The sequence below is a fragment of the Achroia grisella genome, unplaced genomic scaffold (assembly GCF_030625045.1).
Source record: "Achroia grisella isolate CSIRO2021 unplaced genomic scaffold, CSIRO_AGI_Agris_v1 utg359, whole genome shotgun sequence".
NCBI lineage: Eukaryota > Metazoa > Arthropoda > Insecta > Lepidoptera > Pyralidae > Achroia > Achroia grisella.
The window spans coordinates 168,397-194,157 of NW_026712817.1; the positions used below are offsets into that span (position 1 = coordinate 168,397).

The window sequence follows — 25,761 nt, forward strand, 5'->3', positions numbered from 1 at the left end:
ACAGACTTTCTTAATTCTTTTTTACTTGAAAGCTCCTCGAAGCTGAAAGGTCTTTTAAAGTTCTATATGTATATCGATCTGATATAACGGCCTCGGTGGTCTAGCGGTTTAGCAGGCCGCCTTATCTCCGATGGTCACGGCTTCGATTCCTCGCAGAGTACAACCATTTATATTCATGAGTATGATTGTTAGTATTGGTCTGGGTGATTTCTATGTGTATTATGTATGTATTTACAAACAAATATTTATGTATATCTATCAGCTGTCTAGACAACATTTTAACACAAGTTATACTCAAGATGGCGCTGCGTAAACTGTCTAGGGTTTATCCTGCTAATAGGAGTATAGCTTATACTCGTAATTGCAACAATAACTTTTATGTGTAAAACATTATATTTATACAGTTTAAAGCTTATTTTTACAATCAGATTGTTATCTAATATAATATTTTATACAAATTATTGAATTACACGTTTATGTTTTAATTAATAAATGCTATTATCATAATAATAAAGTTATTTATAAATTGCGAACAAAAAAAAATTGCCTTATACTATGATATCTCATTAGTATTCATAAAATAGCTGGCCATGTTTTATGTTGTTCGTTCGTTATTTTGGTAACCGGTTACATAGGTTGTGTACCCCACAAGCATCATGCTAAAACGGTTGAAACCAATAACCGAGTGATTTATAATCAATGCATGACCTTAACGTTTATGATAACCGGCCGGTATGTAACTTTTGGTTAGTTAGGTAATAGGTTTTTAAAATTCCCATTCCAATTAAAATTCACAAGGACCAACGGCGGCGGCCATTTCTCTTAAATTGTTACACTAACAATGTTAATCCTGGATAATTCACTCAGCACCATCTAGTTCCAAATTCCAATCTAATCAGAGCTTGAATCAGTCCCGCGACGATTGGAAGTAAAGCGTTGTGCTAAATCGCTAGACCACACAGATCGTCAAAAATTAGACTGGTGGTGACAACTATACTAGCTGAGCCCGCGGTTTCACCCGTGTGAAATTTATAGCCTATATTTTATTCTGATACATAAGCTATACTCCCGTAAAGTTTCATCAAAATTCGTTCAGTAGTTTTTGCGGGAAACAGTAACAAATATCCATCTATACTCACAAACTTTAGCGTTTATAATATTAATAAGCTAAGATATATAGAGACCAATGCAGCGTTAATAATTCATGTGATTTAAGATTAATTTATGGATCGGAATAAACGCGGCCCAACCCTGCGATCTGTCGGCCGCGCGACATATTTGTCGTATGAATGATTAATGGTACACGACATTTATAATGTTTACACCGTGCGAGCAATCGAACCCATGACCATCGTAAGTAAAGCATTGTGCTAAACCACTGCTAAATCACACCCCGAGGCCATCAAAAATGAGACAGGTGGCGAATATATTTTACATACTTATACAGACCAATGGAGCGTTAATAATTGAAGATTTAACACGTTAAAGACCGCATGCCCATCGGTGGGTCACTCCGGAACGAAAGTAAATTTAGACATTGGGACCCGGTGATCATCCATGGGCACTTTAATTGAAATAAATCTAGGGGTTAAATAATGTCTACCTGAAATTATTGTACATTAAAAACATATTTAAATAAATTTAGTGGAAGTTAAAAAAAAATAACATACAAACAGTTACTAAAATATAGAAACGAGAAGAAAACATTAATATACATTCAATATATTTAATAAATAAATATTATATTATATATATAATAAAATAAACATATATAAATACCTAAACAAATACATAAATACATAATAATGATTAACTAAGAAACCGCATCATGTATTGATGGAAAGGAAATGGGATTTTATTCTTTTTTAAATGTGGTGATGGAAGAACGCAGGAAAGAAGCAGCTCTAAAAGAGAACGAATTTCCCATGAAATGGGCTCTACAGTTAGGAAGCTTCAGCATTCTGGACTTAATCTGACATGTTCTTTTTGGACGACTACGGTGGAGAATTGGACATATGTGAGAAATAAGATTTTTCAATGCGTTCTTCAATGTGTTAAGATTAATTAATGGATTGGAATAAACGCGGCCCAACCCTGCGAGCTGTCGGCCGACATATTTGTCGTATGAATTATTAATGGTGCACGACGTTTCTGTACGCACATTAGAATTCCAGCCGGGCGCAGGCGTCGCCGCGTTTTATGTCGTTTCACAGAACACGGTTACCATACAATGCTCTTGTAACCAGACAAATGCTGTGCTGATTGTTAAATCATTTTAAATTATGTCATATTCTAGTAGGAAATCTGTTTATCGAGATATTTCGTGTGTATACTAAAGTTTTTTCACGCTTTCTTCTACCACTACTAATATTGCTGCATAAATTTGTAGCGATCTGCACTTGCTTCTGAGTTATGGGCATGTATATAGCCATAGATAAGATATGAAATAACTAAGGACATAAAAATTATGTATATTTAATGGTTATATACCCTGCTAAACATATTTTAGAAATTACAGTGAATACCAATAATAATACCAGTACCATAAATATCCAAAATTAATAAATATAGAGTCGTATCAAGATCCTACAAGTGTTTTAGTTAGAAGAAGTAACAGCGATTTTCTTTTATACTATTGGAGGCGTGTGAAAATATAAATATTAAAAAAATATACAGTGAATACCAATATCATAAATATTCGAAATAAATAAATAAAAAATCGTATCAAAATCCTACAAGTGTTTTAGTTATGAGAAATAAACGAAACAGTGATTTTGTTCTATACTTTGGAGACGTGTGAAAGTAATAATATAAAACAATTAAACATTCATTATACTAGAGTGAAATATTATTAACATCATTATATTCAATAGTTTATGCAAGCTAACATAATAGACTCAAACCGAGAGCGATCTGACAAAGGAATCGTGACTGTTGCTACACCCAAGTACATACTCATAATTATAAAAGCGTAGGCAGGTACAAGTAAAGGTGACTTTAAATGTCGGATAAGCTCTCATACTAAGCTGGATGCAGACTACACTAAGACGAAATTATTCTAAACAAGGCCCGTCCCAACTTCGCACGGATGTATTATCAAGTGACCCCATAATACCCCTTATATGTTGCCATTCTGAAGGACTGCGATGTCATAGGTTCATATCATGTATTTTAGTTACTTTATCTCCACAATTGAGCCTAAATACAACTTATAGAGCAAGCGTGGTGGCTGAAATAGATGAGACTGAGATAAGAACGCAGAACAAACTAATTATAGTAATCCCCGATATAATAAGAATAGAATAAAATAGAACTTCATTTATTTATTTGAAAAAATGATTTTTAAGAACTTACATTAAAGCACTTTTCAGAATAGTCATCACATTTATTTTTTAATCTACCGCTCATTCGGAAAGCTGTCTCATCTCATCACAAGATGAATGAGAAAAACCTGTGTGTTGCTCTTTTAAATTATTTTATTGTTATTTGAACTAGCAACTAGCACTAATTCAATTAAATACCTAAATAGAATATATTAAATATACAACCAACTGGTTGAGTAACTAAATCTTATTAATATAATATATTATGGAATTTTGATCAAACTTTACAGTAATATAGCTATACATCAGAATAACATATAGGCTATATATTTCACGGGAGTGAAACCGCGGGCACAGCTAGTAAGAAATGCTTTGCACTTAAATAACTTACTTATATTTAGTTCCAAAACAGTGATTAGTTTATGGTGAAACTTTGTCTTAACGATATTAATCAAATTCACTATATCTATGAGTAAGCACATTATCCTTACAATGAAGAAAGTGAACGCACGGCCGGTGCAACGAAGACTGCGTGGGCGACGCCGGGAGTCAAGGCCAAACATGCAGACGGGTGTTGTAAATACATTCATTGTTAAAATCAACTACTACTAAACATTTAAACCACGAAAATATGGTCTTCAATTGCATTATTAAGAATAAATATAACAGGTCACATCTTGATCAGATTTATATGAGAACTAAATGTGCCCCGCGGTTTTGCCCGCGTTAAATTTCAATGTAAAATATAGCCTATATGTTATTCTGATGCATAAGTTATATTACTGTAGAGTTTCATTTAAATCCGTTTAGTAGTTTTGCGTGAAACAGTAACAAAAATCCATACTTACAAACTTTCTCGTTTATAATTATATAGATTTGGCCTCAGATAAATATGATCAATCAAGTAGCAGTATCATTATACAAATAAAAAATAGTTCTTCTTGTAATGAGTCCGCTTTCCGAATTAGCAGTAGAATAAAAAATATTAAGGTTATTTGAATAAAGATTATTATTATAGTAGTGATAATATAGTAAAGTTTGTTCGAACAATCGGACATGAGATTTCTATATAGATCAGATTGACAGGACACACATTAATAATACGTACTTTGAAATTTAAAATGTTATGTGAAATATTGTAAAATTGCAAGGAATTAATACAACACCTCGTTCTTCGGGAATTAGAATAAGTAAATGGAGTAACACATTATGATAACTGTTTCTATAGATGACGACATAACTTTCCATCAAGTATCCATAGCAGTTGTTAAAAGAAACATTATCATTTCACAACATGTGCGGTCCATACCACTACGTGTGAATGCCCCAAGTTCAATGGGGTCTTTTGGGACCAAATGTGATACTTTCGAACGATTAGTCCGCATTCAAAGTGAATTATTACCCGTTAAACGGCATATAATGGTTGCTTAAATTTCCTACCATACAAAACACTCGTCTAAGTAATAATAGGCGGAGATATTCGCAACATAACCGCAGTCCGCTTCATACAAATTGATGTCAATTAACAAAAACGTTTCATAGTAAGATATGTAGGCCGGCTGTAGGGTTGGCAATATTTTCAGCAAAAATTACAGTTTCATAAAAAACTACATACATTCTTAATTAATGGACTAAGAAAGTATAGTTGTTTTCTAGCGATACAAAATCATATTTTTTTTAATGTTACATTTACTATATATGTATACTAGGTGAACCCGCGGTTTCACGCGCGTGAAATTTATAGACTATGTGTTATCTGCTTGGAGGAACCGAGTTGAATATAATAACATATCCCTTTGCGCAATATGTATAAACACATTTTAAAATATTGGTATTAAAAAATACGGTAATTTAAATCATGCTGCTTGATTGTTAGTATAAAAAGTCCCAATTTTTTTTTACCTTTCATATATGGTTGATAACCCTAGCCTTACTATGTGCGTCGGTAAAATACGGGGAAAATGCTCTTGTACTGTTTAATGCCCATTTAGAATCCGTTAAAGTGCTTACTGTTTGCCTCGAGATGCGAGTGACTGACAAGTAAAACGATTATGTTAGTAAGTCGACTTACATTAATAGGCCAATATTACTGATTTTTTATTCCCTATTTACTACAGTAGCGGCCCGACCCGGCATCACACATGTGAATATTTATTTTTTAAACATTTTGAGACAAAAGAACAGTAAACATATCTTTATGTAGGACAGAAGTGGTTCATTATCCGAATTATTATTGATATTTTACTTATTAAATTATTTCGTTTGAACCTTAGGTTACTTTATTGAAATTTTAATGTTACTAAGAGACAATGTAGCATTCTAATGGAAAAAAGATATAAAACATGGGTTAAGCCATTTTTAAAAACACAAAAAAATAGGTATTTTGCGCTTTTTATTACTTTAGACAAGTCTCCTTGTTTAATCTTCTTCTATAATAAGCCTGGGCAGTACACACAGCGGTATCTAGTCCCAAGCTAAGCAGAGCTTGTGTTATCGGGACTAGTCAAGTGATGTAGATATTAAAGTATTTTAATTTTCTATAAATACATACATAATACACACAGTTTATAATACAAACTTTTAGATTATTGGGAATGATATACATATTAGATATCTTATAATTTGTTATAAATACGTATCTTTATAATTTGTTATAAAACACCTGATTTTTAAACGACATAGAAATTAAATTGCCTTCGACTCTACACATGTGTAGAAGAATAAATAATCTACTACTATACTACCAAATCTAAACAGAACGTGTATTAATAATCCGAACTCGATAAATAAACCCAATTGGTTGTAAAAAGAATCCTCAAAATGATTAAGATGTGAAAGATTTTTTATGACTATAAAAGAATTTTGAAAAGTATATTATTATTTATCTCCTCTTTTTTATTGTAAAGTACACATAAGGCGCGCCGCGCCGGTAATACCGTCCTGATAATTAACACGATTACACGAAGCAAGTGTGTAGATACCAGCCGCTAGGATTGCCAACCATAAAACAAATAGCCTCGTGCGAAGCATTAAAAAAAACTAGTACATTAGCTCAATTTGGTTTTCTAACTTTATACATCATAGTATTTTGACAGAGCGGTTTGACAGAGTCAAAATATCGTACAAACTTTTATGAGAATAAAAATGTTTTAATACCAAAGGCCAAAAATTTCTTTTTTATGTAATTGTAATCTACGGACATTTCAGACGACTACGATGTCATCTTATCCTGTAATTTCACTGCCTAATCTGCACCCTACAACCAAAACACAGCTTACAAAGCAAGCTTGGCGGCTGAACACCGCCGACTTTTTACAGTCCTATTTGTACGAGACGTCTCGTACAATTGACGTCCCTAAGTAAGTACAACAGCTGCATTCTCTGTCCCTCTTTAGCCGGCGCGGCGTCAAAATGGCGCGAGACGACCGGAACAAAGCGGCGCGGAGGGGTGGCGCGGAGCGGGCGGCGCGGCGCCGGCGTGGCGCAAGGGATGTCACATTCTGCTTACAAGATCGAGTAGTAACAATCGATTGTTTAATTAACATATAAATCGATTCAAAAATATAAACGAAGAAATAATTTATTTCATAGAATAATTGATTGTTTGGGCTTCATGGCCTACGAGTGCTGTTATTTTAGTTCATCACTTGATCTATTTTTTAAAACAACAGGCATGGTATGTAGCCTTTATTATTAAGATTGTTTTGGTCGGATGAAAAAGTATTTAAAAAACTATTTTTAATTAATCGAGTTGTAATAATAATATCGATAGTTTAAAATACATTTAGAATAACAAAATAGATGTTTTCTAATTATAATCGTTGAATATAATCGATTTTTTTTATAATTATAATCGAATAGTTTAATCGATTTTGTCATTTAATGTCAATCGCTTTTTGACATCCCTACGTGGCGTTGCTTGCGTGCTCGACCGCCGCGCCGCTAGTTCGCCGTCGGCGCCGGCCATCGCTAACTGTTACCAGTTAAATACTGTATTCTTTATTTAGTAATTTAATTTTAACAATGGCGGATATTGATAAGCTTACGTTAATGAAAACAAAGTTAAAACATCTTTCTATTAAAACATTGCATTGTTCCTCAAAAAGTAGTTTTTGTTGGAAAAACTTTGGATTACTAATGATTAGTGTGAACGGAAAAAAACGTTTTGTACCCTCAGATCAAGTGTTTTGCATGGTCTGTTTAGAGGACGCCAAAAACTTATATGAAGACGAATTATTTGGAAGGTAAGTACTAAACTACACATGTAAACATTACTTAACTGCTATAAGTTCTCTATATAATCATTGGATTTGGGCACGCCAAAATGTTTAAAACCAATTCATATTTAAAAGCTATAGATCGCTTTTAAACATGAATTGGTTATATGACCATATGGTATATATTGGATATGGCCACAGATTCTTAATTTTAATTATTATTTTTATTCGTATTATTATCACAGTAGAATATCTCAAGATGGTCGTTTGAGATTAAAGAAATTATTGAATTCGCTTATTATTATGTTTCAGTGTAAAAGTGAAATCGTACAGTAAGAAAATAAGCACAGGAAACCTTATGAGACACCTGAGGGAAGAACACCAAATTATGAGTGACGAACCTCGTAAAACTCGCAAAACCCGCAAATCTCGTCAAGTTCAAGAACGTAATGATGACCCTCAAAAAGAACATAACATTGCACCTTATAATGAATCTAAACCCCGTGATGAACTTTGTGAATCTCAAGAACTAAAAGAATTCGCAAATGTCGGCACAGGCGCCTCAAGCAAAGCTCTTGTTGTAAACAAAATATCTAAGTGGAAATTGGGAAAACATCTAGCATTATGGCTCTGTCGTTCACTTTTGCCATTTGACTCAATAAACGACGAAGCTATGATTGAATTGTTAAAAAATTATAATGTTACTCTTACAAAGGAAGACGTTCCATCACAAAGTATTATTCGATGTGCTCTGGATAATGTTTACGAATGTACGTTGGAATGCATAAAACAATCTGTAACAAAGTCAGCTTCGCAACATGTTGCAATTACCACAGATTTGTGGAGTGATTGTTACAGACATAACAACTATATAACTATTACTTTACATTTCCTTAATGAATTATTTACTCTTGAAAACATAACCCTTGCCACGCAACTCATCATAGGACCCAAAACAACTGAGAATATATCAGATTATGTATTGAAGACCCTGCAAAAGTTCGATCTTCTGGAAAAACATATAGTTCTTGTTTCTAAAACGGAACCAACTGCAAATAAAATGGCAACATTATTGTCAAAACAATTAACATGCGAAAGCCATTATTGTTTAGGAAAGGGCTTGCATGACCTTATTGTTGTGGACGGAATTAAAAATACGACTAATGTATTCAACCTAGAAATCAAGTGCAAAAACATTATCAACACATTAAGATTCAAACAATATGAGTTAGAAGATTTAATTGATAAAGAAGAACAAATTATATTAAGTTGCATAGCAGATGCTGGTCAAGTGATTGAAATTGATGAAAACGTGTACATTGAAAATGACAACGATTCTGAAATGGATTACAATGGAATAGCGGAAAGATTATCAGGATTAGAATCTATAAACAAATCTATACCAACACGTTGGGATAGCACACTGACTATGTTTGAAAGCTTATACAATAAATATAACATAATCCCTATCAATCGACTACTAAATAAGTTAGAAAAACCCGAATTAATATTAAATGAAAGCGAATGGTTACTAATACAACAGCTTACAAATTTCTTAGCTAAATTCCGAGATTGTGTTTTAATAATGAGTGCACAAAATTCTTGTACAATCAATATGGCATTAGTATTTAAGATGGAAGTCGCTGAAATTTTAGATACACTGGATATAAACGACAGCCTAGAAATATTTAATATGAAGACAAACATGAAAGCTAATTTAGACTGTCGTTTTCCAACAAATAAATTAACAGTTGCCGCCACATTATTAGACTGCCGATTTCAAACAATTAAAGAAATAGACGTGTATTTACAAAATCATAGTCTAAATCGTGTATCGTTTTTGGCAAGTTATATACGAGAAACTGTTAGTACAAATGATACGAATTTATCTAAAAATAATTTATCAACTACATCAAAAATCGATGTAAACGCTTCTCCGAAAAATTCTACGTCATTACTAATACAACTTGCCATGAAGTACGAAGCTAATAGAGATTCCGATGAAATTGAAAACAAGTCGATTGAAATTGAGTGCTGTAAGTACTTCGCGGAGTGCGATCCCCAGGATCTAACTAGGAGTGACATATTAAGTTATTGGAATGAGAGAAGAGTGTCACATCCCTACTTGTCTACACTAGCAAAAAAAATATTATGCACACCGGCCACTACTGTACCTAGTGAACGTATGTTCTCTATAGCTGGCCTAACAACAGCAGCAAAACGATCGCAACTTTCTGGAAATAACGGACATAATATAAATAAAATTCTATTCGTCCATGATAATTACAATAAATGTAAAAACTACATTGATAACATTTAATACTCTTCCTTATACAGTATCTACTATTGAATCATCTTTTAAAATTTATTATATTAGTAGTTTAAAGATAATTGTTTTATAATATTTTAAATACTACACTTTTAATCTTGTGTGATACATACATTCATTAATGATATCATAAGTACTGACAACAGAGGTTAAAAGCTTATATTCTGACTAATAAATGATAAGTAAACAATAAATTTTATAATAATTCAATTTCATTTCATTTATAAAAAGCAAAAAAGTTTAAAACACGCAATTAAACGAAATTCTGTTTAAAATGGAATACGAGTACTATTATATCGAACCGGGCCCTACAGTGGGTTTGCACTATTATCAACAAATACCTTATAGGAACATATAATATAATATAATGCAATAAATCTACGCCTTTCGTTTGCGCTGCTTTATATTCAAGTACTCTAGAGTACAATGACTACCCCTGATGGTAAATGGTAATTGTCGCCTATCATGTAACCCCCTGGCACCACTTGCGTTGTCATTTCAGAGGACTAAGATGTCTTGCCTCGTATCCTATATTTGAAACAGAAAAAAACTATACAGCAAGCTGCTTCGCAACCGAACAGTTTAGACTGAAGTACCTATCCTCACAGATCTCCAACATTGGATAATTTATTGCATTAATAGATAGGTAAGAATTTTAGTCACTACACATATAAAGATTAAATTACAAATCATTTACTTTAAAAAAAGTTACCACAGCAAAATACTGTAAAGAAGTTATCCTTAAAAAAATTGTATTGACAATAAAACAAGGCCTTGTTGTTGGTAATAATTTAGAAATGGCTAATAGCAATCATATCTATGATTATGAAAAATCTATGATATTATCTATTCCGTAAGGGACTTGCCGCAAAGATAGATTATATATTTCGTAATTGAAATGCGATTATTGTAAACGAGTACATTATCAATAAATCTGTTTCACAAACTTAAACAGCCTTCCATTGCAGACCTTGACTGAAATATTATGTAAGCAAAAAATGCAAGGCATTTATCTGCGATAGAAAGTGAAATTGAAATTTATGTGAAACATATAATTAATATTTTTGGCAGTATATCACGCGGCACTGCAACTAACTACTTTAAAAAAACTAAAGGTGACAGATGAAAGATGTCCAAGGTGGGAAACAAAGCAAACGTGCGAAAGTAGGTTGTTCATACAAACAATTAGAGGTTATATTGTTAACTTGGTGTCACGGAGTTCACGTAACAGATTTCTAGATTATTTTTACTTTCACAGGATAGATGATTCTTGTCTATATTTATATTTAAAAACGTAATAACCTATAAGTAGTAGAACATTTATAAAATTGTTTAAACGATAATCAAATCAACACGTGGCCATATTATTATTTTTTTTACTACGATGTGGGCATGGGCGTGTCGAGTCGACTCGACTAGTCGACACATGTTCAAAATCCTTCGACTTTGAGGCACATAAATATTTTATGAGCATATTTTTTGTGCACAGTGATGGAGTCTGTACCATGTCAGTGAACTTTAAATGTCCCTTGCTAACTGATGCAGCAAACTGTACGTATACTCGTACGTACTTTGCCTTCGCTGGTTTATTTGCTCTACTCTAATCGAAATTAAGTAATAATATAATCCTGGATAATTCATATAGCGCCATCTAGTTATAAGATAAGCAGAGTTTGTGGTATGAACTGATAAAGACTTATTTTTTTATGTAGATACGTACATAATATGCACAGAAAATACCCAGACCCATACCAACAGTCATACTCATGAATACAAATGTGCATTGTGCGAAGATTCGAACCCGCGACTACTGACAGTTAAGCGATATGCTGAACTGCTAGACCACCGAGATCATCAAAATTTAGGTTTTAATGACCTTCTACTAGAGATTGTGTGAATACAAAGTTGTTTGCGTGGGTGCCTATGCTTTACCTATTTTTTCGGGTAAGATATTTCAAAAACAGTGACTGTATAAGGTTCCGAGGTATTATACCTTAGTCTATCGGCTGAAACATGAGAACACATACTCATTTTGTGATGTCTGTAGTGTTCATTAATTTAGGCTATGATTATCACTTGAGTTATCAGATAAGCAAGCACCTTCAGATGAGCAGTCATCTTCAGATAAGCAGTAATCACCAGAAGATGACTGCTCCATTAATGTAAAAAGTTAACGTTATCGTAATGCGAAATTTACTAAGTATCTCATTAGAGTCAGAACCCTAATTAGAAAACAAAATGTTTAATAATTGATTATAATATATACATATTGCGCAAATTACAGTAAATGCAAACTAGTGGATTAGAGGTCGATGACTCAACGGCGGACTTAGCGTAATAATGGATTATGTTGCATTAATTTTATGATCATGAAAAGTAGCATACGACATACCTTTGAATGAAATCACTACATTCAAATGTTGAGTATTTAATATATTTAAAATATAATAAAAATAATATCTCAGGACAATTCACACAGCGGCCAATTCACTCTACTCGCAGTCTAAGCTGAGCTTGTGTTATGGGTACGAGACAACTATAATGAATACATAGATGCAAATATCCAGGCCTATATAAACAATCATATTCATGAATAAAAATGTTTGTAGGTACCGTGAGTGGAATTGAACCTACGACCGTAGGATGAAAGGCGGTGTGCTAAACCATAAAACCCATATCTATGAGTGAATTAATCAAAAACCGTTACCTTTTAACTGAATAAGCAACACTAACAGTTAATGGCAAAAATATGGAGAAAGTATGGTAGGTTCTAGAAAAGCGAAGTACATTATGCTGATTTTCAGAAAAAGAGTTTTGAACTGAGTTAGAACTAAAGATGCTGTGAATGCCTACTGTTATTTCTGGCCGAGAAAGGAGGGAGAGGGCAAGAAGATGCTTATTGAGAAATTTCTTATATAGTATCGTACAAAATATCTAATGAAACTACCAGTATAGCTCTGTAAATACATATTTGGTACGAACACTTATCTTGACATAGAAACTTAACTGGTCCAGTTCGAAACGTGGTGTTTTCTTCAAGGGAAAAAAGGGGAAATTCAACAAAACCTGAGCTGATAAACGAGAGAAAACTTATCTAGACGATGTCCTCATTTGGTAGTTTAACGACATTTAGTTTCTACAATATACCTTGCGTGGAATGTAGACATATATGGGCGAAGTCATAAAACTAAACAGCATTGTATCTAACCTGTCAGCGTGGATACGTTCTGCCACTTATTTCTACTGATAATGGGTCAAATTACATGGTAGGGAGGCATAAAACAATCTTCAGGAGTGAACTGAGAAGGACTGGATCCTTGAGTCAACGTATTTTGTGATGTATTGTCAACAAATTTACGTTAGTTTCATTGGAAATTTCTATTATGTTTATTTATTATTCGTATTTCCACATTATAATAAATTAAATAATACATTCAAAAGGAAATAATGTGTCATGTAGTTTCCCATTATGTAGTCATGTTATCGTATGTGTGAAATGGGTGGAAATTCCGTTGTTGTTTTTGGCTACTAATATTACTTATCTAGCTGTTATCTAAAGACAGAATATGCGGGAATAAAACACTTAACCAGAACACAGTAAATAGCTGTTAAAATTAGATTAATATCTGAAACTGTCCAAATATATATACATAATTGCTAATCTGTCACTAGCAATATCCTTTAAATAAGAATCAATAGCTGTTACATCAATAATAGTTTTAGTTGTAAACCGATCTATAGAAATACAAATAATCTTTATTCAAATAAACTCATTACAAGCACTTTTGAATAGTCATATTTTTATTCTACCACTCATTCGGAATGCAGATTCATCACAAGAAGAATGAGCAAGAAACTTGTGTGTTGCTCTTTTGAATAGATGTTTTTTATATAAATAATTACAGTATAACAAGTAAGAGGCATGCGATAATCAACATAGAAATCGCTACGCACTCATTATTAGTGTAATTAGATAATATTGTCAGTGCTATGGATTTAAAGTTTTTCTATAAAAACATTATTATCGTTAACGAATCCTTCAATTTTATAGTAAGCTTTTTTGCAAAGGAACTTTTTTATTTGACATTTAAATCTTTTTTCTGGCAGATTTATAACAGATATTTTATTGTAAAACCTTACGCAATTGCCATAAAACGAATTACTAACTTTAGCCAAACGACATTTAGGTAAAATCAGTTTGTTATTGTTACGTAAGCTTTAATTGGTGCAATCACTAACTCTTTTGAAACTGTCTATATTCTTCCTGGCATAGATGATATTTTCATAAATGTATTGAGAAGCAACGGTGAGGATATTTGATTCCTTAAAACACTCTCGCAATGACTCCCTGGAACCCATACCATAAATGGTATGGGTTCAAATCGTAATTGAAACTATCAAATGATATTGACAACCCTACAAACTGGGAGAAGGGATTTTTAGTAATGGAATGGAAACCAGTGGACGGGCCATCGTGGTTAATTTGTAGAATTCATCACGATGGGTTAACGGACCTAAATTATCCTATCATCCTCCACTGGTACCACGCCAGCATATACCGTTAGCGCAGGTTTTCATCCATAAAAACCTAACTGACAATTGCAACTTTACAAATATGAATTAATAGAAATAGAATTACATAATCTAGTTGTGGTTCATGCATTGTTGTTGCGAAATCTTCTGTTTATAGAACTGAATTATAACGTCGCAGTATCTTGATCTACATTCTAGTTTTTACATATCGTAAAGTAGGCTCGCAATATCTCAATGTCACGCCATTAAGCGGTACTAATGTTACCATACATATATACATACGTTATAACGTTAGCGCGTTACAACGCGGAAGGAATTGTATCGCGCAGTAACGTTGCGTGGACCAGAACATAACGATTCAGATGTTCTTCCTCTATAGTTTCCTTTTAGCCCAAGAGCCCACGACGGCCAGACATACGTCATATTAGTAAACGTGAAAGTTCTTGTATGTGTGTCCCCAACACAGGTAAGAATGATCCCCAAACATGAAACCTGGCTCGTGGTTCCTTTGGCAGGTAACAGGTAACAAAGGTGTAAAAAATTTCATATCAAATTCGTTATTTTAAGAAACTCCATATTTTCATATATTGTTCGTAGCATTATTATAACTTGCGCTGCTCATTGCCAGACACTTAGTGTGGTTCCAACCCCCCGCCGGACCCCCCTAAAATATACTATTTTATAAATAAACTTACGTCATTTTAATAAAGCTGAACTTTATATATATTATTGAGAGAACCATTAAACTGAGTTTCCTAAATAGCCAGACAGTTGTCTTGGTTCCTTATCCTACCAGACTCATTAAAACCGGGTTTCGTGTTTGGGGATCGTTCTTACCTGTGTTGGGGACACACATACAAGAACTTTCACGTTTACTAATATGACGTATGTCTGGCCGTCGTGGGCTCTTGCTCTATTTGCAATCAACTGCCTAACGGTGGTAGTTCTCAATTCTATCGTGTTTCTGTGTCTTTTATAATATAGTACCTAGGATACCAAGCTTGGTTAAGCGTTTTTATTTATTACTGCACATATAACTCTTCCATAAACACTCCAATAATTTTTTTTCCAAAGTTATGTTATGCATTTTGTGAGATTAATATTTATATTGTAATTGCCTTGTTTAAAGTAATAGAATATTCATTAAAACTGTAGGCACAGTTAATCTAATTCCGAACTGAATACAAATAATATATCAGAAAACAAAAGAGAAATGGCATATCGTAATGTTCTTCTGTTAGGGTTATTAATATTATTAAATTAAAATAATGACTACCTGTAATTAGTACTCCAGGTAGTCATTATTTTAATTTAATATTGTTAGAGATAAAGCTATCTATATAGTGTTGTAGATGTCGTGTTGAAATCATATACCAATTTATCAACTACAGTTTATAAAAAATTTACTGGTTTTCTATATTCCTTATAAATAACCAAGGTGTAACAAATAACATTTCTGTTCATATAACAGAATAATATTAATCTTATATACGTTTACATAATATGTGCAGTAGGTAATCTGTGCCTTTACAAATAACTCTGTGTGGACACAGTTCTATAAAAAGTATTTAACGAATAATTAGATATTTTAAACGGAACGCCATAAATGCCTTCTAACCTAAACAATAATTAGACCACAACAAATTGTTCGGTTCATTCCAATGTTGAACTTTCAAAACGATAATCGGCTATCTTTTGTATATTTTTTTGTGATTTTATATATAAATAATAGTTTAAATACGCCTTTTATTCTCATTGTTTAGTATTACAGTTGACTGGTAGAGAATGGCGGTTTTCATAGCGGTTTAGTGTAATGGAGGAAATTTAGTGCAGGAATTAATATGGCAAAACAAAAATAAAAAACCTTAAAATAGTCATCAAAGAATTTACAGTATAGCGGTATAGTCTGTAACAATATCTATGAATAATAACCGATTTTGTATGAAACATGCGGTATACGGTTTGATGTAAAATCGATATCTATTCAATTAATATAATCTGTAGTGTTGAGTATCTGATGGAGATATTCATTGGATTATATACAGCAGCAAATATAATTTATTCTTGATCTGATTCAGTTACACGTTACATACCAACTGTTACTTAGCAACAGGATTTTTTTTTTAAATTACTTATTTTAAATGTGATAGATTAGACTTGTTCTTCTAAAATCAATGTGCCTAATAATATCATATTCTGAAGAAATCCGTCAATATGACAATCGTTAGAAATCAGTCATACTAAAATTAATCTGTCGAAAGATAATGACTGTTGGACTCTTTGTCATTCCTATAAAGATAAACAAGACAAAACAATTAATCGGTAGATAGAACGGGAAAATGGAACTGGTGAATTTATATACAAAAAAGTTTTTCTCTTAGATAAATTATAACTTATTACAAGATAAGATTAATAAAACCAACTGATTATTAAAGAATAACTGTAATCAATAAAACTAATTTTAAACAACTGTGTTAAGTCAAAACACAGTCAAACATCGAGTTGACCTTCCTTTCGAAGTCGGTAAAAAAACTCGCAATTAGTCAAGTCATCGACCTCCGAATAACGCCTAAGATGCCTAATGAAACGCCACAATCACTTAGATTCAAGTTGTGAACAAGAAAGCTAGGCGACAATTACACTTAGGTACCATTACTAAGCAATATTCACTTAATACTTTCTCTTTCGGCAACCATTTAGTGAAAATCCTACATACTTAACTAACAATTTCACTATTGTAGTAATATTATACCTAGTTTATGAGTTTGGAAATCTGTGGTTCACAACACAGATTTCACACAAACTCGTTTTAACCTTTAGACGTGTACTATACGACAATAGACCCAGTACTAGTCAATAAATAAGAAATTACTAAGCATTTTTAAGGCGTCAAATACTTTACCAAATATTTGCAATCTATTTCAAAATAAAACGCAATTTTTGTCGTGAATAGCGAGGATCTGATGGTAAGTGGTAACTGTCAAACAGCAATAGACAACGGATATCAGATGATGCTCGTGATACCGTGCGTACCGCTAATATGTCATGTCTTTATATCCTGTAATTTCTCTTTTACAAAGCAAGATCGGCGGCTGAAATAAGTGAGGCAGGGTACCACGCGTGATATCTGTCGAAACTCGGAATTGAAATTAATATTGCAGTCTCCTATGATGGAACCTTCGTTTTCTATCTATCTATATCTAATATTTGCGTAGGGATTTACGGGGTGCTGCATGACATGTGTTTTTGTTACATAGTAAGATCCAAAACTGTAGCATAGATGCTACAGTTTCGGAGATCGTAATAATTTATTTATTTGCTCACTACAGCGAGCAAATAAATAAATTATTACTATCTACTATATACTCATTTTATGTTCTCGAAATGATTCGGTATTTTAATGTTGAGTTACGAGTCACACTGACCAAGTCTTTTTATTGCATTTATTATTAAAATAAACATATATAATAAACTAAATTTATCAGAGAAATGACTGTAGGCTCGCAAGCTGTCACAATGGAGTTAAATCTATCTAGAGAAATAGAGACATTCTGTCATTACCTGATAACCCGATCTATAACACAACTACACTGTGGAATAACCTTCCAGCATTTTTTCCAGGTATTTCCGAACCGATATTTAAACCCTCAAGAAAAGTGCTTATTCCTTTTTAAAAGGCCGGCAATGCACTTCCAATTTGCCTGGTGCTGCGTGTGCTCATCTGCCGCGCTAATTGCTTGCCGTCAGGTGAGCCCCAAGCTAGTCTGTAACGCCCCTATGCAATAAACAGCATGTATATGCAATAACAGTAGTAAAAGTATATTTTAATATTACAATAATTATCTAATTACCTCTTGTTGGTAAATAACAACACCGATAAAAATGTGTAATCCGGTGTCATATTTACGGCCATTTGCCGATAAAATATTAAATGCATGATAATGAATGTTTATAAACAAATCTAGCGATAAAAGCTATGAATACATTTTTGGTACTCATTAGTCAGTACTTATTTTTTTATTGATGATTTCATTTTATATATAAACATGTTTTTTTCGTCTAATTAGTTATAAAGTGTAAAATATAACTATGAAATCATTGACTGACTATTAAGTTACAGAATGGGTACAGTAGGTACTTAAAAATAATAATATTATCTTCGGACAATTCACACAGCGCCATCTAGTCCCAAGCTAAGCAGAACATGTGTTATGGATACTGGAGAACATACATAATATACATAGAAAACACTCAGACCGATTTAAATAATCATACTCTTGACTACAAATGTTTACCGTGCGAGGAATCAAACCCGCGACCATCGGAAGAAAGGCGGTGTATTAAATCGCTAGACCACCGAGGCCGTCAAAGTTATTAATAGTATGAGGAGGAATGTATTAATAACGTTTGTATGTTCATTGAAGGTCAACAATATAAGGAAGTAGCAATACAATACGAAAAGCACTTTCACTATTTCCCTGTTATTATGTACTTAATACTAGTATTTACACGCAGCTCCTACCGCATAACCCGGATACATATCCTATAATCCGGAACTATATCCTATATCTCCATCCTCAATACTATATGTCTTCTGTGTATCTCAAATGTTATATCTAGTGAATGAGACGTTAAGGTGCTAAAAGGAAACAGATAAATTCTTATATTATGTTAGGTAACAGTTTTTTTTAGTATATGAGTACATTTAACACATCTTGTAGTATAATATTTAAAATAAACTTTAATATACCCCTAAAATAAACTTTTGGGTTATATTATTAAATATGAACATCAAAATCTTACTTGTATTATAAACGCGAAAATTTGTGAGTAGGTATGGATGGATGGATGTTACTCTTTCACCCAAAAACTACTGGACGGATTTTGATAGCTTATTAATCAGAATAATACATAGGCCGTAATTATGTAAATAAAGATATTATGTAAATTGGGCGAAACATAATGAAAAATTTTAAGTAAGTGTGAATAAATGAAAATATATAAATAAAATTTAATATTTATAACATGCACCACATCGTTTCATATCCACGTAGACAACTTTGTCCAAAGGGTACATCTTTCTCATTACTTAGTAAGTAATGAGAAAGATGTTTTCTATGAATAGTGGTACGAAGTAAGATAAGGCAGTTAAATTACAGGGTATTGAAGCATGATACCGTTCTCATGCATTGTAGAAATAATAAATTTGAAACCATTTTTCGAAGTATTCTAATACTGTTGGCCGCAGCAGACCTTCACCGAATGAAAGGCGACTGCAGATGGCACTCCAACATCGCGGAGGGTCATATGGAGCGGCTGAAGACCAACTCTGCCTGACGGATACTACGTATATATATGATGTAGATACTGTTCATGTATATATACAATGAATAGGCTCATCAACTCGTTTACCATTCCAGTTATATAATAAAAAACCTAAACTTACGTAACAGAACGCTGCCTAGAAATAATTCGTATCAAGCAACCAGTTGTAAATACAATACTTTCATTTTTAACTCATTAAAACACTCGCCGCGACTACAGCGGGCATGTGTTATACTCATTAATTATAATTTAGTGTTAATTATGTGATGCGAATTATATACTTACTGCATGTGCAATTTATAATTAACTCTAAATATTATACATTTTATTGCGAACTTTCTAGTTACGCGGCAAAAGTGTTAAAATGGCGGCCAAGTGCTCAGCTTGTTAATATTTTTAATCGACTACAAAAGACAATATATCCATTACTAGCTGTGCCCGCGGTTTCTATTGCGTGAAATTTATAGCCTACTAGCTTTTGCCCGCGGCTTCGCTCGCGTTAATTTATACCCTTAGGGGTGGAATTTATCAAAATCCTGTCTTAGGGGATGCCTACGTCATAGTAGTTTCATACATTCAAAGTGTCAGCCCGATCGGTTTAAAATTGACAAATTTTCATCCCCTATTTTATCCACTTGGGGGTAGAATTTATCAAAATCCTTTCTTAGCAGATGATGTAGTCATAACATCTGCCTGGATGCCAAATTTTATCCCGATCCGTCCAATGGTTTGGGCTGTGCGTTGATAGATCACTATGTCAGTCACCTTTGAGTTATATATTATATTTAGATGTGTTATTCTTATGTATAAGCTATATTACTGTAAAATTACATTAAAATACATTCAGTAGTTTTTGCGTGAAATAATAACAAACACCCAACCATCCATCGATCCACACTCACAAACTTCCACGTTTATAATATCAGTAAGATTCATTGCGATTTTGTTAACTAGTATTATTAAAAGAGAATTGATGTTTTTTTTTGTAATAATAGATGTACTCAATAAAATATTAACAAATTTTAAATATTAGTTCAAATGATGATAATTTCTTAAATACTAATTAGCCTAATAAATCTGTATCGTTCTCGTGTTATCAATACTTTTGGGCTCGACGCAATAAATTATCATATTTTGTTTTATTGCGTTGTGCAATTCAATTAAGCTTCTAGTGTACGACGTTATTGATGAGCGATTAAGGACATTGTTTTACTTTCTTAATTGTATCCGTGTATTCCTTTATCAAGTAATAGTCCTTATGAGGTATTCAATTTTCTTTTATATACTTGTAATGGCAATCAAACAGACGCCGCATTGGTGATATACACATGAGCAGCACTACAGACATCACATTTTCATGTTATACCACTCACACGTAGCTATTCCAGAGGAATGACGTCATAGCTCTAACCCTGTAATTTCTCTCTCAAATAGCAGGTAATACCCATAAAGCCCATCTGTTGGTATACAGATGAACAGCACTATGGACATCACATTATCATATGAGACCCGTGATAACACTAATGCGTTGTCATTCATCCAGCACTAAGATATCAGACCTCTCATGTTGGAACTGTTTATACTCACAAAGAAAGTTGATTGGCAGTTGAAATATAAGATCGAGGTGTACATGGAGACGACTTTTCACAGTCTTTTCTCTGGTAAAGTAGTTTGTAGTCCAGTTGTTTATATAGTTTCTAATTGTACTAAGTTTATAGATAAATATCAATGAACATAAAACCCGTCAAGTGTACTATAACAGGATTATACTCTAGGTCGTCTATCGACATTTTAAATACCGTCTTTATTATAGTAGACTGATACCCGTTTTTACTAACCAAGTCCAAACGTATCCTTAAATTAGTATCCCTTAGTTTAGAGAATACCAAAATCGGATACTTAAGTTCGTTTTCACCACCTTAAGTTTTTAGCACCTAGGAGTTCCTTAAGTAAGTGATGGGTTGTTTTTATTAATAACTCATAAAATCGATTGTTTACTTTTGTTGCGATTATATTACAATTATCCTAAAATGTATGTATGAAGGCCGAAATAGGTATGGACTGGGTGAATGCGAACAGGGATGAATGGAAGAGAAAAACATATTACGTCGACCCCAAATAAATGGGATAAGGAAGAAGCAGATGATGAATATAATTCAAAAGTTCGTCGTGTCAAGTGGCAACATATTTTCCCACCTATTCTATAAGACAGATTATACATAATTTTTATAATCTGTCCTTCTTTAACCCTTTGCAGTACTTCTTCATTTAGCTAATAATATTTCTAATATATATACCATTTGAACGTCATAGAACAATATTTTTTGTTATAATCTATGCAAGCGCAGACGACGCGATAATACGTGCCATTGTGTTCAACAAGTAGAGCGGAAATGAAATAATATACGTATATTTTAATTCCGCCAACATTGCGAGCATAATGGAACAGGCCAATAGGTTATCAGAAAAAGAATTACGATGTTTCAGGCCTTTTTTAATGTGAATGATTTGAAAAACTGAGTGGCGGACCACAGATTCAAAACAGTAACCATAGATATTACAATATATTTTTCGACATCTTTGCTAAAACTAATACATCACCATTTCTGTGGACTAAGATAACATGTAAAGCCAAATATGTATAAATAATCATTACAAACCTTTTTTAAGAACAGGGCTAGCTGAAAACGTGGCAAGTCATCAACACCTGAAACAAGACAAACACTTTTAGAATTGTACACATATATACATATATGTTTATAATCTTCATTGTACCAGATAATAAAAAACTACTTGGCTAGGTCACAGCTTGGTGAAAAAATTACGCCACACAATTAAGAACAAATTCTGTGAAAACTGCGTCCAAGTGCCTCCAGCCATTTTTGTTCAAAAGCTTAATATTCGATGAGACAAACACAAAATATATAGTTTTCGGCTCAACATGATTTTACAAGCTACCCGCCCCGGCTACGCACGAGTGTACATGTATTATACATATAAATCGTCCTCTTGAATCGCTGTATCTATTGGTACAATTGCAAATCCGTTGCGTAGTTTAAAAGATCTAAGCGAACAGCGGAAGCTGACTGATGACTTAATTTTATATTATGTAAACATTTTTCATAACATAACATTGGTCATAAGATTAGTGGAAAATGAGTCTGTTTTCCAACATATTGTGAATACGAAAATTTTCTTACTTTTATATATGTATATATTTAGGCATTACATTCTTGTTTAAATAAGGTAATACATTGGAACACCTGTTTCTTTTTAATTTTCGCTTCAATGAAAGGAAATTGCCCAATAAAGTAATGTACACGACAAATAATGTGTAACGTTTTTACACATGTTTTAATTAACGGCACAGATACCCAGTTTCATATTCTGTGACATAATTAAATTATGGCCGCCACGTGTAGAATAAAATTACTATTATGCCATTCAGTTTCCTGTTTAGTTATGTACATGGGAACATAGAATTTACGCCTCCGATCGATCCCCCGTCCAATTCAAACGGGGACCGATGTTACGACGGCCTGAGCCGAGGTTCGAACCCCTAGCAGTGCCCTCAGACTAAAGTCGTATCCGTCAGGCGGGAGTTACCTTCAGCCGCTCCATAAGTCCTTCCGCGGGTTTGGGGTGCCATCTGCACTCGCCCCCTATCGTCCGGTGAAGCTGTAAAGGCCAGCTGCGGCCAACAGCATTAGACAAGTCCGAAAAAAAGAAAAAGCTAACATGGAAGTTGGAATTTTGTTTTGTCTTCAAATAGCGACCCGTCAGGGCTTCGCATGGATGTATTTAAAATCTGCGAATTTCTCGGATTGTTCTATATTCCTACCATACATATATTATACATATAAACATTCCTTATGAATCACTCTAGTAGCGTAGTTTTAAAAATATAAGCGAACAGTGACTTGAGGCACATTCTATTCTGTACATAAATGTATTGTTTCTTCTTTAATATTTGTTTATTGTATTTAATGTGAAATGTATTAAAGTAGAAGTTTATCTAACCAATTCATTAAAGTCGGAATATTTGTGTATATAAACCATAACATCGAGTAAAATATAAGATAAAATATAATAGGAACATGTTCAAGTTTATATAGAAACTCTATAAAGTTGGTAGAGCCCTCAACTATCTCAACCCTGTACATGATAATTTATTTATTTATTTTAAATCAGGTAACGTAATATTGTTTATATTGGCTCATATTATATATACCTTGAGAACTCACATCTATATAAAATAATAATATTGTCCTTGTTATCACCACATTCACTATAGCAATCTGCCACAGTAGCGTTGGTACACCACCCCCTTCGGCCAGTAGTCTTCCTTCATGAAGATGAGTACCATTTGCATTCAGCCTTTTTTTATAAAGGTAATTTCTCTTTTGTCTGTGGTCAATCCTTTTTGGACTCGGGGTCACTAACCGTTAATAACGTTCTAATCATTGGTTAAAATTATTAATAACCGGTTTCGCATGTATACCCAGGCTACTGACGCTTTACCCATAATAAGTGACTTAATCTTACAATCATCGTTACATCCATCACTTCTGCCCCATCAGCGTATACCATCAATACCAACATCCATTAAATAGTAACCCATATCCGGTTCTGAATAAGGTTTAGTATTGTTATAACAAGGAAACTATTTGTATGCATCTGTACACAACTGACTATTAACGAGTTGCGTAGTCGAGTAACATGTGACTATCAATGGCTTATTGAGTATTCTCAAAGTACTGCAAGTGTTGTAATATAAAACACATATTATTACGCTGTTACGATACTTCGTTTTGTTAAACTGAAACGTATAATATAACTAGCAATTATCAACGACTTTGTCTGCGTGGAATGCCACATATCGTCCAGAATATTTATATATTTTTATTAAAATAAATAAAATTTGTAAAATAAATATAGTTTACCTAATATACTCTTTTGAATATTAGCTATCTGCGAGTGAAAGTCCCGTTTCTACCGTTTCATAGATTAACAAGAACAAACATACAGACAATATTTTTTTTAATTAATTCTCAGGTTGTAAGTTCCATATATATTTCCATAGGCATTTAATGAAAAGCTGTTAATAAAAAATAATTATTTTAAATATTGTCTCTTCTTGCTAAAAACAGATATTTCAAGTTATAAGATTGAGATTTTGTTTATTATATTATGCTGCTTAAAATCGTTACAGAACTCATATAACTCATTAACGAACATTTTTAAGTCAATGGGTCTTTTATGGGAATGGGTACAAAATTTTACTGTAAGTTACTAAAGCATGTACTGGAATTTCATATATTCATTTATATATATTTCAATTTAAATCATATTTATTAAGCCAATGCATATTACACCGAAACAATTACTTAAATGACAAACGTGCATGGCAATAGTTGTTTATTGTTGGGATTGTCATTAAATTATAATCATAACATGTAAACAAACTGGCTTTTAAAAAAACAAATTCAGTTGAGCTTCTTGGCACTTTTCTCAACTGAATGTATAAATTGAACTTGACTATAGGGAACAAATATTAATTATAAATAATAAACATTAATAACAAACACCTTAACGTTCAAATGAAAATTAAGTGAGCGGCTAAAGTGTCCTACATGAATAAATAGTTTTTGAAAAAAATATAATATATTTCTGAAAAAAAAAAAAAATATTATAAATTATAAAAAATATTTGTATTTTGTAAGAAACAAGACGTAAAGACATCTACGAGTAGTTGCTAATATATCTGAGTTATTTGCAATTATTATTTACAACGGTGACTTTGCGCGGGCGTTGTTATGTAAATCGAACTTTGAGAAAGCGTAGCAAGTTTGTTGCTCGTTAGTTGTAACGTACAAGTAAGTTACAACTGTCAGTCGAGTGCGCTAAGTTATGTAACACTTACACATATAGTGTGCCTGGAATTCATATACATAGTAATAATACCGTACTTATTTACAAAGGTACGGCCTTATTACGCGGTTACCGCTTGCCAACAACTGGGCCGTCAGTCGCC

At 32.9% G+C, this 25,761-nt stretch overlaps 2 protein-coding genes across 2 annotated transcripts in view; one reads left to right on the forward strand and one right to left on the reverse strand.

The window, feature by feature from the left end:
- The window catches only part of LOC131843955 (SH2 domain-containing protein 4B-like), a 73,075-nt gene that overhangs the window by 15,675 nt on the left and 31,639 nt on the right, over nucleotides 1-25,761 (reverse strand). The window contains exon 2 of the mRNA XM_059192740.1: nucleotides 22,388-22,434. The gene's annotated coding sequence lies outside the window, so the exon portion shown is untranslated. The remainder of the gene's footprint in view (nucleotides 1-22,387; nucleotides 22,435-25,761) is intronic.
- On the forward strand, nucleotides 7,299-10,033 carry LOC131843954 (uncharacterized). The gene is made up of 2 exons (XM_059192739.1): nucleotides 7,299-7,567; nucleotides 7,853-10,033. The coding sequence occupies exons 1-2, from the start codon at nucleotides 7,347-7,349 to the stop codon at nucleotides 9,858-9,860; spliced, it is 2,229 nt and encodes a 742-aa protein (XP_059048722.1). The 5' UTR covers nucleotides 7,299-7,346; the 3' UTR covers nucleotides 9,861-10,033.